The sequence below is a fragment of the Miniopterus schreibersii genome (assembly GCF_964146895.1).
Source record: "Miniopterus schreibersii genome assembly, chromosome: 22".
Lineage (NCBI taxonomy): Eukaryota > Metazoa > Chordata > Mammalia > Chiroptera > Miniopteridae > Miniopterus > Miniopterus schreibersii.
Window position 1 is genome coordinate 5,130,694 of NC_138124.1, and position 18,615 is coordinate 5,149,308.

General features: G+C 48.6%; 1 protein-coding gene across 10 annotated transcripts in view; it reads right to left on the minus strand.

Moving 5' to 3' along the window:
- Positions 1 to 887: 887 nt before the first annotated feature.
- The window catches only part of AKAP13 (A-kinase anchoring protein 13), a 201,514-nt gene continuing 183,786 nt past the window's right edge, over positions 888 to 18,615 (minus strand). For all 10 annotated transcript variants that reach the window (XM_081124333.1, XM_081124332.1, XM_081124327.1 and 7 more), the window contains 11 exons: positions 16,808 to 16,884; positions 16,054 to 16,235; positions 15,848 to 15,930; positions 13,467 to 13,661; positions 12,664 to 12,825; positions 12,162 to 12,232; positions 11,647 to 11,691; positions 9,170 to 9,220; positions 7,993 to 8,442; positions 6,057 to 6,390; positions 888 to 5,336 (listed from right to left, as the gene is read on the minus strand). In XM_081124333.1, the coding sequence (XP_080980459.1) occupies positions 5,287 to 5,336; positions 6,057 to 6,390; positions 7,993 to 8,442; positions 9,170 to 9,220; positions 11,647 to 11,691; positions 12,162 to 12,232; positions 12,664 to 12,825; positions 13,467 to 13,661; positions 15,848 to 15,930; positions 16,054 to 16,235; positions 16,808 to 16,884 (1,700 nt within the window). In that variant the 3' untranslated portion in view covers positions 888 to 5,286. The remainder of the gene's footprint in view (positions 5,337 to 6,056; positions 6,391 to 7,992; positions 8,443 to 9,169; positions 9,221 to 11,646; positions 11,692 to 12,161; positions 12,233 to 12,663; positions 12,826 to 13,466; positions 13,662 to 15,847; positions 15,931 to 16,053; positions 16,236 to 16,807; positions 16,885 to 18,615) is intronic.

Here is an 18,615-nt window from a genome sequence, read left to right on the forward strand (position 1 = left end):
CTCTGACCCAACCACCATGGGAGGTCATGGGAGCTGCTGTCCGGCCTGCTGAGTGGGACAGGCATTCAGGAGGGTGGGGGACTGCTGCGGCGGCAGTGACAGGCAAGGGCAGTGAGTGAGCGAGAAGGGACCAGTATGTCACTGGCTTGTGGGGAGACAGCCGTTGCCAAGGTGAGAGAAGACTCCTAAGAAATCGGTGCACTTCCAAGTTCACTGGAAAAGGGAAGATGCTTGGCTCTCTGGAAGGACTTTCGTCTTCTTCATGGCTGAGTGAGGAGCTCACAAGGGGCAGGTCCCAGGCAGCTTTGCATGACATCATGGGGCACAGTCCCCAGGGTCCAGGGGACTCGGGGACCTTTCGCAGGTACAGCATGCTCAGCCTCAGGAGCAGGCAGCGCGGGCTCCTACAGGCCGGTGTGTTCCAGCGATTTCTCGGTGGGGCCCCCAGCACTCTCCGAGCAAATCGAGTTAATGCCCCCGGAGCTGGAGGCAGATAAGATTGCTCTTCCGGAATGAGGTTTTGGCAGCTGCCCCGTCTGGGGGTGCGATGGGGTGAAGAAACTTGGCAAAGGCAAACTGACATTAATAGTTTTACATAGTAGAATCTATGTCAAAGGACACGTTTTACTACACTGATTTAACTGGAAAGAGTTATGACACTTGGCACCCCCGGGGTTTTGGGGCCCGGCTGTAAGAAAGAGTGGGAGTCCCCAAGGAACCACTTAGTGCTTCAGGATCTCCTTCTGGTTCCTGTCTCCAACACAGAAACTGGTTTCACTGGGGAGAAGGCTCTCCTTGCACAGCTGGGGCGGGCGCTCCCCCCTTTACCAGGAACCCAGGGTATCTCTCCAGGAAGCCCGGACCCAGGCGGACAGGAACACATCAGCCACAGTCGAGACCTGGAGAATATTTATTTTTTCAAAAGGTTGAGGGGGACTTTACAAGAATCTAAAGCCAATAACTAGACAGGGAGATAAATAAAATACAAAGCCAGTATGTTGTGGCAAAGTCCCAGAAAACACTGAAAAAAATCTTTACAGTTTAAAACTGCTTTACTTTATACATAATTACAAATTAATATACAGCATCTGGGTTTTAACCCCTTATTTAATAGGATTGAGCACAGAAACGTTCACATAGCATTTGGAACGAACGAAAGCAGAGGTATAGGTGGACGCAGTCACCCTCCTGCATACCCTGGCATCCGCCGTGCCCTACGGGGTACGTGACACACAGGAAACCACAGGCTGAACCGTGACCACAGGGCGGGTCCCTGTCAGTGTGCTCTCGCTGCCCTTCCTGTAAGGCGGCTGCAAAAAGCAGAGGAGTTCAAGCGCGGTGAAAACCGGGGTGCGCAGAGGCCGGAGGTCCGGATCCTCCGGCTCACGGCAGGGAGGCCCCCAGCACAGGCTGGGCTCGGACTGGTGTCTGGAACAGGTCAGCATGGTCTGTGGCAAGAGAGACTTGAACTGCTTGGGTCTGCCCATCTTTAAACCTCAGCAAGATGGAGAAAATAATTCCAAGGCCTGACAGCTTTTGACGAATTAAATTAGATGTTTTGGTTTTTTTCCTTTTACGGCAGCATTAAAATACTTTTCATTTTAAAACCTGGCCAGCAGGCAGTAGACTCCGAAGCTCTGGTTAACTAGGAATGTTATGCTACGTTGAAAGAAGGAAGAACCAACGCGAAAGAAACTCTTTGCCCCCTCCTGTCTCTTCAGGTCAGTTAGAGCAACAGCACTGGGCTGGACCCAGCCAGTCAGGACCCTTGTCATGTGTCAAAGGGTCCTGCTGAAGGAGGCTCACCTCCCTCTCAACCTCTGCCAAGCACCACTCACCCTGCAGGCTGATTTCTGGGCTCCACATTCCAAGGGCACCCAAACATGACAGAGGGGGTGATGCCCTTTGTCACTGTCCCCTCCAAGCCACCTTCTTTACGGCCACTTGAGCCCACTCACCAGGACCGTCTCTCTAAACCCCTCCCAGGGCTTGGCTGTCCTGTGGGCACCTCTGGCAGCCCATCAATACGGGAGGACACTGCTGCTCCAATGTCAATACCAACATCCTTGGGAAGAAAGAGTCAGCTACGGAAAAAAAGCCTCCGAGAGAAAAGGCTGAAACAGAAACTACTGTGAACAGCAACTTCTGGACCAAGTTCTGGCCTCTAAGGTTATGGTTCTAACTTTTATTTAAGGCAGAGCCTATTTTATTAAACCCCTACACCCTATATCCCTGCCCCAGTAAAGGTCCAACAAACCCCAAGGGTCTTAAACATTTGTGCTCACTGCTGCTAATGCCGGGGGCTTGGGAAGGTAACAGACAAGGGAGCAAATGAGCAAAGGGACAACTTTCAGTGGTTATCACCCTGAGACTTAAGAGGAAAAAAGGTAGGATTCGTACCTTTTCCAAAAAAATCTTGATACAGATTTCCTGCCCACAGGTAACTGTCATGCAGGTAGAGGATGGGATGTTGGCAAAGGCTGAATTATGGCAACTTGCATGTTTTTAGCCCCCCATTTTCAAAACAGTAAATAGTTGACATAGTTGTCACAAAAATGAAGCCAGCTGAAGACAGCATGTAAAGTGCACGTGTCACCCAAATAGGATGACAATTACTGAGATGATCTAATTGGGAGAAGGTGCACCCTCCTTCCAGAAAACTCACTAGATTCTGGAAACCTGGGGACTCTGGAAGGTGTCTTCCTGTCCCCCCAAAACTTAAACACATTGTTGGGCACCTGGTTTCTTGAGCTTGATGGAAAAGTATAGCTTCCTCTCTGAGGACGCCACAGGGAACTGAATGAGTCACCCTAGAAGACAACCCCTTCCCACAGGAAAGAAACCCAAACAGAGCTTAGACTCTGTGACCCAGCAGTTCTCAAGGTCATTAGCACAAGTACAGCAGCAAAAATCCAGGGAGTGCCTCAAGCACAGCAACAAAATCCCCAAGTTCAATTTCAAAGGGGAGAGATGACAGAGGCATGGAGAAGCAAGGGTCGGGGACTCTGAAATCAAGCTGGGCAGCCACACACAGAACTCAGTGTCCTCGGCGCCTCTGCAGGAGCATGTGTGACAGCCAATCTCATCGGCACGAAGCCCTTCCTGTATCAAGCCCAGAACACAGGGGGCCTGGCCCACATCCACCCAGAGGAAGAACCTGAGTCTTCATCTGCCAGTGCCTTCCTTATCCTAGCAGAGCGGTCTCTGTGACATGAAGCCACAGGGGTAACTCCAGCAGGTGAGAAGGACAGACAAGTGAGCTCCACGCAGCTCCGGGGAAAGCAAGCCAGGGCAGGCACGGCCGTAACGAAGCTGTGGGGACTGGCGGAAGGAAGCAACTTAGCTTTTTGCTGTTTAGGGTCTTTGGGGTGGGGGGGTGTACACATGATTTTGAGAGAAAAATCAGTTGGTTTTTTCCTCAACTCTATTATTGAAGGGTAAGAAATCTTGATGATAAAAACAGGCAAATGTCCCTTACAGGTGGCAAGTTTCTTAACTCTCAAGCAAAAAGACATCCCTTGGTCAAAGAATGGGGTGGGGTAGGAGGGGGGAAGGAAAGGAATCCTTCCTGAACCTTAATTTCTTTGGGGCCTTCAAGGCACTCTGCAGGCTCTGAGGAGTGCGCAGCTGCCGCTGTTCATGCTCCGCAGTGATCAGATAGTTGGAACCGTTGGGAGAGTGTGCTCACCCTTAGCACACACACACACACACACACACACACAATAAATAAAACAAGTCTAAGCTAACAATTTTAAACCAGACCTCTTTCAAGTAAACTGAAAGATAAATATCTCCACCTGCAAGGCCAGCTTGCAATTCATCAACAAGCACCAAGTTACAGATTTTTTGTTTTTTAAAAAGTATGGTCAAAGACTCATGCTCCTGAGGGGCCGAAAACAGGAATCAAAGGCCACATGGAAAGCACAGATTTCCCAGTGTGTCCCCTCCTGGGGAGCTACCGGCGCGGCAGGTGTGGCGCCTCAGAGGAAAGCGTCGCCCATGAACCGTCATCTCCTCCCAGCTAGTGGCGAGCTGAAGGCAAACACAGATCCAAACACAGAGGAAAAGCAGGAGCGAAGGAAAAAACATAAAACAGGCAGCATCTGAAGCATCTTCAAGGGGCACAGAACAGTAACCGACAGACCTTTAGACTTTAAAAAAAATTGTAAGGAATTCAATTTTGCCGAGGCCTCCTGACACAGAATGAGAACCTTCCCGGCCCGGCCTTTGCTCGTCTGTCCTGGTGGAAACCACTACGCATGTGCTCAAAACCTTCAGCTGACTATGTCTCGGCCGGCTGTCCTAGTGCACGGGCGGGGACAAGCTCGCTGCAGAAGCAGGTGGCCTCTATGGGTGGAGAGCCGACGGAGGCCACTGTCTCCCACAGGGAGGCCCAGGCAGGAACAGCTTCCCTTGCGGAGCCATCGCAAGGTCTCAGGAATATTGCCAGAAGGCTATGGCCACTTCCGAATGGTCAGCGACAACCAAAAAGTGTCACACTGCAGGGATAAAAATGAGGCGGCATCTCTACTTCATATGCGCTCAGAATACGTGGGCAAACACCTTGGAAAGCCAGTGCAGAATTTCTTCCAGAATTGACTATTGAAATTAGATACTTCCTTTGGGCAAATGAAAGATCAAAATCAAGATGGTACAGATCATATGCTTTTAAACACATCAAGTCTTTTCTCACTGGTTTTCACAAGTGTTTATCATCCCTTCTAAAATGAAATGAGAAACACATGCAAATGGGGGGGGGAGAGACACCGCCACAGACACTTAGCAGGCGAGATGCCAGGCACCCGCACGCCGCCTGAGCAGTGCTCTGGGACAGACTGCGTGATTCTGCCGACTCCAGGTGTGTACACAGACAGGTTACTGTATGTGCACACATACAAAGTCCACACTACCTGTTGTTGGATTTTCAGTTCTGTTCCCCAAAATGGAAGGCAGCCAGCATTTCATACCTCATTTGGAAACATTCTTTCAGCTTTTAGGAATTCCTGACATGGCAAAACCATCACCTAGACTTCTGGGGACACTACTCTCAGTGTAACATCCACAGAAGGGCTGGCCCCAACCCACGAGTCATTGGCAGTCACCAGGGTGGGTAAGTCTGGGGCCTCCCCACCCACCCAGATGCTCGGGGCCATTTGTTTCTCAAGTCCATGACCTGAGCAGTGCGGAGGAGGGACGCCTGAACAGCATGATGTGAACATGAGAGTGCGAGCACGCAGGGACAGCCAGAGAGGTGGGGTCAATGACACAGCCAGCAGGAGAGAGGGGTCAGCAGAAGATCTCTTCACCCTCTGCCGGCACTTCTGACGCAGGGCCATCTGGAAAAGGGGACACAATAAGGAAAAAGAAATTCAGAAAAAACTCCATCTTTTCCTCCCCAAACACAAGTCTTCTGAGGCACAAACATGATAGGCTGGTGGGCCGACATCTTTCCCTCTCCACTGCTCCTTTAACTCAGCGGCAGCACTAGACTTCCTACTCCTAACAGGCCAGGAAACAAAAGTCTCCTCCCCTCCCAGAGGGAGCGCATTCCCAGTGAGGAGCGGAGCAGCATCCAGGGAGGGGCCTCGCTGCGGACTAATCACAAGCTGTGGCAGCAGGCGAGGCGGCTACTCTCTGAGCCTCAAGTTCCTGATCTGCCTTGGAGTCAGCAACGCCTCCCTCACATCACTTCCAGGAGTCAGCGCGATCTCGGGAATGCTTACCGAGTGCGAGTTACTAGGATCAATTACTGGACAGGCTGAGAAAGGCAGGGAAGACGGGGCTTGCTCCCTTCAGGCGGGTCTGCTCTCCTTCACTAGACTACAGACGCCCACAAACGAGCCCTGCCCCCTACTCTGCGCGCACGGGCCACACTGAGCAGCTGGCGTGCTCGCCCCCCCATTGATGCCTCGGTCCTTTGCGGGAGCAGCAAGTGGGTTTGGTGAGAAGGAGAACAGTTTGACTTTTATACACCTGAATGGCCCCTTTCATGAACCTGCCCCAGGCCACTAATATTCCCCCCTGCGTAGGACCCAGGGAGACGGTGGGACACTCACCACCAGACGGGGAGCGGCCTCCTTTGCTCTTCTTTTTCTTCTCCTTCTTGTCCTTGGGCTTCGCTAATCCAAACAGGCGGGAGGGAGCAGCTGTGGGCACCGGGGTCTGGCCTGGACCCTCGGACACTTTGCTGGTTTGGCTGGTGGAACTCAGTATGTGAAAAGGCCCCTTATCTTTGTGCGTCCGAGAAATGCTGTTCCGTTTTGGGGACACTGAGAGTTCTGAGTCCAACGACCCTGATTTGGCTATCGAAGGTGCAGGTGGCAAGGGGGACTCCTCAGGGCTGGGGAGGAAGGAGGGGATCCGCAGCACCTTGGTGTGTTGATGTGAAACCTGCACATGGGCGAGAGAAGGGGTTTACTCAGAGGCTGCAGCACCCGGGCCCACTCGGTGGATGTCAGCCGGGGGGGTCAGCTCGGCGGGACACACTTCCCTGGACTCCACAGTCCTCAATGTAGAGAGACTCGGAACTCCTTTACTGCCCTCCCCCAAGCAGTATCTATGAAACTGTCAAAAATATCACCTTTGACACCATTACTATTTTTACTTCATGCACTTAATGTCTGCATCATAAAGAATTAATAGGTGAGGCCCGGCCGGCAGTGGCTCAGTGGTTAAGCGTCAACCCAGGATCCAGGCGATCAGGGTTCGATTCCCGGTCAGTGCACATGCCCGGGTTGCGGGCTGCAGCCGATCAATGACTCTCTCATCATTGATGTTTCTATCTCTCTCTCTCCCTCTCCTTTCCTCTCTCTGAAATCAATAAAGATATATTTAAAAAAAAAAAAAAAAAAAGAATTAATAGGTGAGGCAGCTTAAAAAAAGATCTCCCACTCCCAGAAGAAACAGGGGAGCTGCTGGTCTGAAGAGTGATTTATACAGGGATATAGGTAATTATTTCGGAACTAAGAGATTCTAGAAGCCTATTCAGGTTAGAAGGCAGATGGAGAGTGGAGTTTACACCAAGATTCTAGTCAGGTAAAGCGAGATGACGACAGCCTAATCCATGCTGTGTCTGTGGAAGACCCACTGCCTGGACTGGGAGGGGGAGGAACCCCCCTGTGTCAAAAACAGCAGTGCAGAGCCACCGCTGCTCCCCACACATGTGGCAACCTCTGCAGGGAGCAGAACTGCCCCTTCCAGAAGCTGTCAGTTTTATTTTCTTTCATGGTCAAAGTCGATCCATCAATCAAATGGCAACATGACATGAGCACCTAACAGGCGATCTGTGCACGCCCAGGCTTTCCACCCGCCCAAGCATCGCGTTCCAGAATCAGCACAGAGCCCACCCCACTGAGAGCTTGGGAGTCAGTGCTACGCAAGGCAAAGCCTTCTTCCCCCGAGCAGCAGCTACGGAAAAAGGAAATCCTCGCCGGCATCCCAAGCGCGGCTACTGTCTCTGCAGAAGAGCGGCTGCCTCCCTCCCAGGGGTGGGGTCTTCCCTGAAACTGACACCTCTGAGCCTACCACCGGGTCCTTTCAGAAAATGCCCATCAGAGCCATTTACTGCCACCTCATGCTGACCGGCATGGCGTGGTCACTTATCCTTGGTGGGTGTGTGGGTGTGTGTCTCCTCTGTCGGCTACAGGTTCCTTAGGCGGGGCCTTTCTGATTTCTCATGTGGGACAGAGCAGAGGGGTTCCCCTGAAATACCAGCTGGCTGGCCACCATTGTCTCAGACACGCAGAGGACATGCCGTCAGCTCCGCATGATCATTACCTTCCTCATCAACGTCTTGGAGACGAAAAAGGAGAAAAGGACCCACTTCCCTCACCTGTCCCTTCTACATAAAAGGAGATTCTAGAACAGCAGCCTTTATATCTCCACTTACTCTCCTGGCGCTTAGAACACAGAGGGTTCTTCATGTTGTCAGTTGTCACCTGGCTGTATCAGCACCAGGTACAGCCAACCCCTTCTGCTCTTGGCCCTCCTTACCCGACAGAGGTCGCGGTCCACCTGCCTCTGGCTGAGCCGCTCCGCGTCCCGCTTCAGCTGCTCCTGCTCCCGGTCGAGCTGTTTCTGGGCGGCGCGCAGCCTCTCCAGGTCATGCTGGTAGGAGCCCTTCTTCTGCTGGAGCTCGTCCCAGCTCCTCTCCAGGTCCTGCTGCCCCCGCTGCATCTCCTCCTCGCGCTGGGCCAGCCGGGCCTCGCGCTCCTGCAGCGCCCGCTCCCGGGCCTCCCACTCGCGCTCCCGCCGCCGCTTCTCCTCCAGGTGCTGCGCCTGCTGCTTCTGCAGGTTGGCCAGGTCCTGGCGCTGCTTCTCCAGGCTGCGCTGCTTCTCCTGCTCGATGAGGGAGCTGGGGCGGGACAAGCTCCGGGTGAGCGCCCTCTCTGTCAGCATCAGCTTCTGGTCCTCGATGTAGCTGTCCTGCTGTACCACCACCCCCTGCAGAGACACACCCAGAAGAGACAGATGCACCTCTGGCCGGGAGAACAGCAAACTTCCTGTCCTGCCTGACCCCATACCCAGGGGCACTAGTCACCAACAGACTATACTCTGCCCTCATTTTTAAGCTGGTCTGGGAAAACACTCCAAGAGAACCATGGGGAGTTATCAACCAGGGACGTCAACGGAGAGGGAACTGTTTTTCGTCAAACTTGGTCATGTGTGTCTGCAGTCACTGGCATTGCCTGGGTTGGGGACTGTGTGTGTTTCTGGAGGTGGGAGCAGGTAGGATGGGATTGGTTAGATGGTCAAGAGTGAAAGTGAGCAGAATTGGAGGATGTTCCCAGAAAGTGCTAACGAGCAGCTGTTCGGGAAACCATGCTACCCAGTCACTGCACAGATACGGGCCAGGGAGACTCATCGTGCCGAAGCCTTTCTAGGCTGAAACGGTTGCCTGCATATGTCACCGCCTAATGTGCTTTGTAGCACGGCCACGTAAGGGCTACTGCCTGACACCTGTCATCAAGTCCAGTCTTAGCAGGCTGATAGTACTCCAATCGCTGTGTTCTGAGACCTTCCTCGCCACAAGAGCCAGTCTTCTCCAGCCCGAGGACTTCATTTACACATAAGCAACCTACAAACTCAAAGATCCAGGCCAACAATATAACCACCCTACTTACTGTTTTTTCTGGAAAGAAGTGAAGGGGTAAGAGAGAAAGGCACATACCTGCAAAGTGCTGAGGAGTTCGTGGAGGTGAACGATGCTCTGGACGACCTGCTGTACAGGAAACACAAGGGAAACCTCGAATCAGGACTGAGCCTCACATCCCACCACGCTGGCTGTCATCTGAGCAGAAAGTCTCCCAACACGCAGCAAGATGCTTGCATTCAAACAAATATTTTCAAACAGAAAGCACCAAAGAGAATAAATGGGTAGGAGTAGCCAAGAAAAACAAAACAAAACCAAGTAACTGTGCATGAAGGAGGGATATCAGCATGTAGTAAAATGTATTATAAAGCTCCAATTATTTTAAATGAGTGGTACAATAGTGACACACCTACCAATCCAACAGAACAAAAAGCCACGAAGCAAATCATAAGGATTTAGTACATGACATAAGCAGCATTTTTAAGTCAACTGGGGAGAATATTCAATGAATGTGCTGAAGTAATTAGCTAAATCTTTGGGGAAAAATTAAGTTTGAATCCTGGCTCACACAAAAAACATCCATACAGATTAAAATGCAAAATTGAAAATAAGAACCATATAAGAGCTATAAGAAAATAGGAAAATGTTTTCCTGATCTGGAAATAGGAAATGCTTTTCAAGGACAGAAGCAATGATGGAAACCACACACGCAAATCTTCAACTTTCATTATGTAGAGTATAAAATTCAAAGGCAGAAAGGACAAACTGAACAGAAAGTCAGACAAAAAGATCTTTGATTTTTCTCACAGATCAGTGAGAAATGAATGCTCTCCTAGAAAAACAGGCCGGGACACAAACCTCAATTTAAAAAAGGAGAAATAGAAACAGCCAATCACGTAACACTGTTAAAAAGGATTCAGCCTTGTTTGAAATTAAATAAACGCCACATAAAGAAATATCACTTGAATTCATCAAGCCAACAAAATGTCAATTAAAAAATGAAAACCCCTTATGCTGGTGAAGGAGAGATGGGCACGAGTCTCTGGCGACATGCGGAACACACTCGGCATCACCTTCCTCCGAGGGAGCAGTGTGCACGCTGAGAAGTGAAGCCTGGACAAGGATTTCTCAGCTGCATCATATACGAAGCAAAAAAAGTAGGGAGCCACCACTGGAGAGATTAAATAGACTACGGTACACACGCCATAGTCTGCAACTGTTACTGGGCACGTCCGAATAAACGTGTCCCGGGGAAATGCTTCTGGTGTGTGTTAGGAGAAAGCTGCAAGACATGAAGCTCCGAGAAGTAGTGATACAAGCTGTGTAAGCTGTGTAACACTATTTTACACTGTTCACACTCCCACAAACTTAAGACTCATCAATACACATCATGCAGAAGGAAAGGCTAGAAATAGAAGCACTGAAACACTGAACCCTAGTTATTTCTCAATGGTGGGATTATGTAAACATACACACATACATACATATACATACATATATATATATATATACATGTGTGTATGTTATTGGACATTTTTCAAATTTTCCACCATGAATATGTACTCCTTTTATAATACTTAAAACAAAAAAAACGTAATTCTCAGGCTCAGCATTTCTGAGAATACTTTTTACCCATTTAAGCTTATTCTTAAACAGAGAGAAAGAGTGAGAAAAGTCTGGATGAGCATCTGGAGTATGTAATCTTTGCTCAAATGCCTAGAAAACATGGGTCTTGAACTCTCTCTTACCTGACTCTTCTCACTGAACATAGAGGCTGTAGTCACCAAATGGAAAATTCAACAAAGAGCTAAACTTTAAGCAGCAGCGGACACCAAGAGCAACAGTCTGTGTGCGAGCAGGTCTATTTCACTTAAGGATAAATGCTGCAGGGGCTTCCTGCAGGAGACCACAGTATGGGGGCTTCCATGCCAACAAATAGAAAACAATATCCCTCTCTATTTTAGAGGAAAAGAGGAACGATTCCATCAACTTAAAATGTCAAAACAAAGCTCCTCATGGATATAAGATACTACATTGAAAGTCAGAAGAAACACAAAGATGATCGTGAGAGGCACACCCCTACCAGGCCACTCTTGTACGTGATTCCAGTCCACTTACACACAGAAGCACACACTCAGAGGCAAATCGAGTTTGGAGGAATGGAAACCTCAAGGACGACTTCCAGGGAGAGGGGGAGCCAGTGAGAGAAGTGTAGTGAACCTGCAGGATGGGCGGGCCCAGCTGAAGGAAGGTGGAGAAGACTCGAATCAGAGTCCGATCTCTGCTCTAATAAGCAGGACCCCAAGGCCACTTTCAGAGGGACACACATGGTGAGTAAAAAGTGGTGCTTGAGGAAGAAAACTTGAGTCCCTGTAGGCACAATGCCAGGTGGAGCCTGGGGCGGGGGAAGGTGGGCGGAGGGCATGACAACTGCCCGTGAAGTGTGCAGAACACAGTCAGGAGCCAGCCTGTTTATACCAGCAAAAAAAAAGGAGTATTCCTAACCTAGCAATTATAATAAAATCACACTTGTCAATAGCTCATAATGTCCTTACCTCATTGTTCCTTTTAAGCATAAATGCCAGGTTAGCATTTCCACCCTATAAAACAAAAACCATGCATTTTAAAGATATGAAGCTCCTGAGGCAGGAATTATACCCGACGTGTGCCCAGGCTACGCTGCGGCCCCAGTTTCGTCCTGTCCTACTACAGCCTCTCGATGCAGGGTAATAAAGATTCGAGGCTGTTACTCAAGCCCTGTAAAGAGTTCAGGTTGGTTTGGGCCATTTAAACAAACCTCTTGACGAAACTGGTCCTGCCAGGGCCGTGGTATGTGAACAACACGCTCTATGAATGTGAACACGAAGCTCTAAGCCTGAGAGGCCACGTGGCTGGTATTATGGGGACCCCTAGTTGTACTATTTTAAAAATGTCTTTCCTCTTAAAATACAGTAGGAAATAAAAACAGCAAGCCAGGCATCCAAAACAAGATCAAAGTGGACAAGTTCCAAAGATCGTGAATTCAGAGAGAAGTGCAGAGGAGGTCTTAGTGTATTTTAGGAAAAAATACCTTTTTCAGACCACTATCCGACTCCGTCCTCCGAAGATCTTGGCCGTCTTCTCCCTCCTCCTTATCTCCTCCTACACAAACAAACGATTTTATTTTTAAGTTGTAAAACAGATTCGCCAAGAAAAGAATACAATATAAAGAGCTTAGGGATATATTTCTGAATCCCACTAAAGCCAGCAAACGGGAAGCTGCTGGAGGCAGCTAAGTGCTTACTAATCATTTTTACAGACACAGAAGAGCCAAAGCAAACAGAAGGACAGGTGTTATTACTCCTTCAGCTACAGCTTAGCTGCAGTCCCAGGAATATCGTTATTATTCAAAGTGAACATGACACTGATAGAGGTTCTTAGTGTTTTGGCAGCTGGATACTTATTAGGATCTTGCTAAAACATTTATTCATGGATTGAAACAGATGAGATGGAGCTACTTGAGTACAGGCCCTTTTTAGTTCTGTGTGACAGGCGAGGACTGCCACTAAAAGCACAAATTCAACATCCCTTACCTTTGGAAGCATTCATCTGATGGCTGTCGAACCCTCCAAAAGTCTCCGCTCTCCGGGGCAAGGAAACAGGGCCAACGATGCCTTCTTGCCCAGCAGGGCTGCTGACAGCCTGCCCGAGTGTGCCTCCCAGGCTTCCACTCACTAAACTCTGAAGGATCTCCACTGGAAACAGGAAATATGCAAAGCCTGTGTTAAAAAGCTCAGATTCTTCAAAAATAAACTGTGTGGGAAAGGGATGCTGGGAGGGGGGCTGTAAATTAAATCTCACTAAACTGTAATGTCTACAAAGAGGTACTTGGACATAAAACCATAAAGATACATAAGTGATAACTGTAAAAGTCACAGTACCTGCTCTTTTCGGAGAGAGATTTGATGGGGACAGGACATGTGGAAGGGCTTTTAGGGTGTCTGGCCACATTTTATTTCTTGACCTGGGTAGTAGCTACAAGATGCTCACCTGGCCCTAGCCGGGTGGCTCCGCTGGTTGGAGCATCGTCCCACACACCAAAAGGTTGCGGGTTCAATTCCCAGTCAGAGCACATAGCTAGGATGCGAGTTTAATCCCCTGGTTAGGGTGCATATGGGAGGCAACTGATCTGTGTTTCTCTCTCTCTCTTTTTCCCTCCCTTCCTCTCCCTCTAAAATCAGTTTTTTTTAAAAAAAGATGCTCACCTGATAACTCACTAAAGCAAAATATCTGTTTGGGGTTGTTTTCTGTATGTGCACTTTGTGTTACAATAAAAAGTAATGCTGTATAAACCACATTGGGGGAAAGAGAAGGGGCAACACTGAATGTAAATTACCCTCATTTATTGCACTTTTCATCAAAGGGCCTCCTTTGACAGCCTCTTCTGTGTTGGAGCGGAAAAGGGCTCTAGGGCTGTGAGTTGGGGAGCATTCCTCTGGCAAGGGGGTGCTGCACTCAGTCATGTCCCGGAAAATCATCTCCTTCTCTTCCAGCAAGAGCAGGATCTGTTGGTCCTTTTGTTGAAGTTGTTCTGCAGGGTGATGGAGAAAAGGGCCGGGCATGTGACTGCTCAGTATGATTACGGCCACGCGCGCCACCCTGTGGCTATTTGTGGAACGGCAAAGAGCACAGCTTTCCCGTCTGGCCCCCTCGCCAATCCCTTCCGTCTTCCTTCTGTAATTTCTACCTAGTACCCACCCTAGTCTTTCCAGGCAAACTCTGGAATTTCTGACATCACAAGCGAGCACTCCGTCTCCACTTCCCTACTTCGAGCTTGTTTCTCAACCCTCTTCTCTGGCTTTGGCCCATCACACCATCTCCTCTTTCCAAGGTCACCCTTCATTACTGTCTCTAAGGAGGTCTTTTATGTCACCCTTTCCAGCACAGATGATTCCTCCCTCCTCTTTAAACTGCTTTCCAACCTCCTTTCAGGACACCATTGGTTCTTTTCCTAAAATCCTTTCTCAGGAACAGTCCATCATCTGCAATGGAATATTTGGGGTCCCCTTGGCTCTATCCTGGGCTGCTGTCTGCCCCTTACATACTTCCCTCTTGGGGTCTCTCACTCCCGTGGCTTCAACGACTTCCTGGGTGCTCATGATCCACAAAAAGCATCCCGTATACGACCCTCTTTTTTGAGCACCAGGCAAATAAGTCCCACTGTCAAGGGGCGATCTCCACTTAGACGCCTGCTCTCAGCATGTCAGAAACCTGGTCTCATTCTTGCCGCGCCACCTCCTCCCTTTAACCTGCGACCCCTTCCTCAGCCAACACATCAGCCTCTAGCTTACCCAAGCTGGAGGCCTGGGAGAGATTTCACCTGTTCTCTCTCTCTCTTTCACATCAGTCCCTCACTTCTTACATCCATCCCTCTCCAGCCCACCTCTCCCTGAACCTATCCCAAGTCTCCCAATTGGTCTTGCCACAGCCAGAGGCTCCCCCATCCCCTCAAGCAAGTCTCCCAATTGGCTTCAATACCAATTTAAAAATTTAAGTCTAAATTTTGTTAAAAACATTGCATCATTCCCCTGTTGCTTTTTAAGACCTGGTGCCTTAATCTCTCATCACTTAGGCCTGACCCTCCAGAAAGACTAAACCTGTCATTCCTTGGCAGACATGTCAAGGCCTTTTCCACATTTCACCTATTTGTCTTGTCTGGTGAAGTAATTTTTTTAGATGTAACTCATGTGTCATCTTCTCTGTGAGGCTCACCACAGGCAAGACTAGTAGGTCCCATACACGTTACATGTGCCTCTGGCCTAGTGATCCTCTTGGTGGCCTGTCATTCATGTGTGTCCCCCTTGCGGGAGTGTGAGCTTCCCCACCCAGGGACTCTGGTTTAGGAATCTTTGCGTCCCTAGCACCCGGCAGCACGGGTGGCCAGGTGCTTAATACACGTGAAAAGGAGGAAGTTATCCCCGCCATCCTCACCACGGGTCGGTAAATCTGATGCAGCTCAGACTCCAGTCTAAATCTGTCCCTCTCCCCACCCTCACTGAGATATCGAGTGTTATCACTTGGTCCAGCTTGAAGGACTAACTTGGGTGCTTACATTCATTTGACTCTACCCAAAGCAGGCTTTACTCCAGAACAAATAAGCACCAACAAAGAGAGACGAGCACTAGGCTCTGCTGTCCAGAAGACTGGGGGCAAAATCCTGGCTCCGCCATAAACTGTGGATGGGCCCTGGTTTGCTCGGCCTTAGTGCGCCTCGGCTTTCTCATCTGCACAACGGGCATGAGAATCCTATCTTGCAGGGATATTGACAAGACCACACAAAACAGTAGGGACTTAATAGAGGTCAAGCATAATCAATAGGCACACTTCTCCCCAAACCACCTCACAACTCATTTGTGATCATACAGCCCAGCAGCCAGGGCAACTAATAAGAATAGATTAACTGGAAAATTCTTTTCCTCAGGTACCTTTCCTTCTTGTTTGTGACCTTGATTTTTGCAATTCTTCTGTGACAAAGGGTCCAAGAACACTGACACTGAGACAAGAGAATCAACATTCCTTTGATCTAGGGTTGGATACACTCTTATAGCTGCTTTGTATCAGGACCATGTCAGCTCAACTTTGGTTTCTCTTTTGTTAAAAGCTATTTGTCCCCATTCTCAAGTGCCTGCCAGGGCAGGCCTGGAACCCAGGCTCCGGAAGAAAGCGACGGTAGACACCCCAAAGACCAGGGTCCCAGACCACTTCTAATAGCTTTACCTTTCAGTTCCCGGGCCTTGGTGTCCAACATTCTCTTTTCTTCCTCACTCTCACTAGGAATTCCTTCATCTTCATCTCTGTTCCTAATCCAATCAAAACGAAACGAAACAAAAAACTCCTAAGATACTGATTACTCTGGGGACTTCCCAGGCTATTCTGAAATAACAGAGGCACGAGGAGGCCGGGATGGGCCGCGGTGGGCTTACAGGGTGTTGATTGTGTCCTGGATGATCTGAATCCAGCTGTTCCGCTCCTCTTTGGAGTTGGCATGCACTTCCACCATCTCGGGGTCTTTCATCCCCATGCTGATCAGGAATAAACCTTTCTCCTCATGTGCTACTTCCCTTACAATCAGCTTCTTTAAAGAGATCACCGTTGATTTCTGCTCCTGGAAAAGGCAGAGAGGGCAGATATAAGTACACAATATTCTAGCTCTTAAGGACAGCTTCCATGTCGGGTAAGACCAGATGCCTTTTCAAAGCACATGGTTTAACAAACAACAGCAGACTTAGGATAAAGAGAAATATCTCATTACTTCACTTACATTTTATCAAACAGAAAAAGAGTTCCATAAAGGGAATGACTATCTATGGCTATGAAGGTTCTAGTCATACTAGATTTTCTACATGACGAATCCTTCCACGCTCCTCACAGAATCTGACTGGCAGTATCATACATGAGCATGATTTATGGGATATGTGAGAAATACTCCAGTGCTCAAATGTCCAAGGCTCCCAAAAAAATTGTAAGAAAACAGAAAAACAATATTGGGGGGGCAGGGGAGAGAGACAGAAAACTGTAAGGGTATATAAGCAGTTATTCAGACGCATATGCTCTGAGCCAATTAATTTTAAAAGGGTGGGAGACCAACAATACAGTGTTTAATTTACACTCAATATCCCTAACTGTTCTGAATACCATTATTAATTACAAACAGAAGAAAGTAACAATTCGGCTTACCAATGACGCAAAGATGTACTTCTGGTCTTTTTCTTGAAGGAAAACTAAAATGTCCGTCAGCAGAACTGCTTGGACCTCTGCAAAGTGGGAAAGAGAACAGAAAAAAATGACTTATAGTCCAGCACCATCAGAGCCTTTCTATTAGTAATTCGGCAACACAACCACCGAGCAAATCTAGATCAGAGACTGCACTCCTCTAAGGCAACCTTTACACATTTCTGCTCGATCCAGACCTGGCCATTAGACTTTTAAAGGCATTTTAAAATGGGAAATTTTTTTTTTTATCACCAATGCCTTGTCTTATAAAAGTTTAAATACTTAGTTCTGGATATATTCCATAAGACAAGATTTTAGGAATAAAATACTTTAAGAATACAGTTGGAGAGCAGGACTTTAACAGATGTTGAATAGCAACATATTCCACAAATATAGGTCACAGAACTTCTCACTTTCTGATTATAGTGATGGGAAAGGCGTGGGATAGCAGATGGGAAAGCTGCCAAAAGGTGATGTAGAAAAATATCTAAGTCTAACGAGAGAAGAGAGGGCTACACACCGCCCTCTGCTTTCACAGGCATGTGGGAATACACAGCTTTATATCAAGTCCACCTCAGCCTCTCTGTGCCATGAAAATAGCCTTTTCTGCTTCTCAATTAAAACAAAACCAAACCCAAATGAACATTAGTTGGAGCTAAGAGTCAAATGAACATCTGTAGTTGAATTTAGGAATCAAAAGACTGCCACACACTCTTGCTCTAATTCTCTAGGAGCACAGAGTGACATCTTAAGAACAAAGTCTGACATCTCTGCAGGTGAGCCATCTACTGAGATCTAAGAGGCTGGCCCCTCTGTGGCATCCGCTCTCTGGAAAGGGGAGCCTCCGATGCCTTTGGGAAAGAAGGGAACTGACACGTGCAGCCCTCCTTGGTGGTCAGGCCCCTCCTGCCGTTTCTGCCACACCTAGAACCCCCTCTCTGTGTCATCACTGCAAAGCCATGAAGAAAACAGGGGCAAGGATGTCTCCCTTCTAGGGAGGTCAAGTTTTTCAGCCTAGATGACAGTAATTTTCCATGCACTACCCCCCCCTTTTTTTTAAAGTTTACTTTTAAGTAATTCAGGTCCCTGCCAAAAAAAAAAAAAAAAAATTCTAAAACACAAGTTTCACCTTCACTGGATCCTGAAGTTTGTATGAGCAGTCTCAGGGTATCGGAACAAACCCCATCCCTTCAAAGGGCACCCACACAGTACGGGCTGTTCCTGGCACAAGTTCACTTGGGGTGAGAATGACACCAACTCCCGTCTCCACTGGCGGCCTTTCAGGTCAGAAAACCTATCGTTCCGCCATGGGCTGGACCACAACTTTATTCCAACAGCTGGAATCTATTAGTTTTTATTTGAGGAATGGATAAACTGCTTTGTAAAGGAAAGAATAAAGAGCTAGCTCCGAGTGGCGGCAGCTCTAGAAGATTCAGATCCTCACAGGAGAGGCCCTTAGAGGCAGCGGCCTGAGGACATCACAAGGCATCAGGGCTGGAAGGCAGGAGTCTCCAGCCCTGATGTCTGGGGATCACTTGGTTCAGGTTCTTCGTGGCCCAGTGAGATGCACATCTGGTTGGTGGCCAGAAGGGTTCTTTTCTCTGAAATTACCCTGTCCTCCATTTTCAGGCCGTTTATGGGAATTCAGGCCAAAGGAGCTCTTCCCAAATCCCCACAGCAGCGATTCTCCTCGTTCCTGCTGCCAGACTCCCTCACCCCTGCTGCACTCGAAGCCGCCCCCAGTCTCTGTTCTAAAAAACAGCCAACTGCGT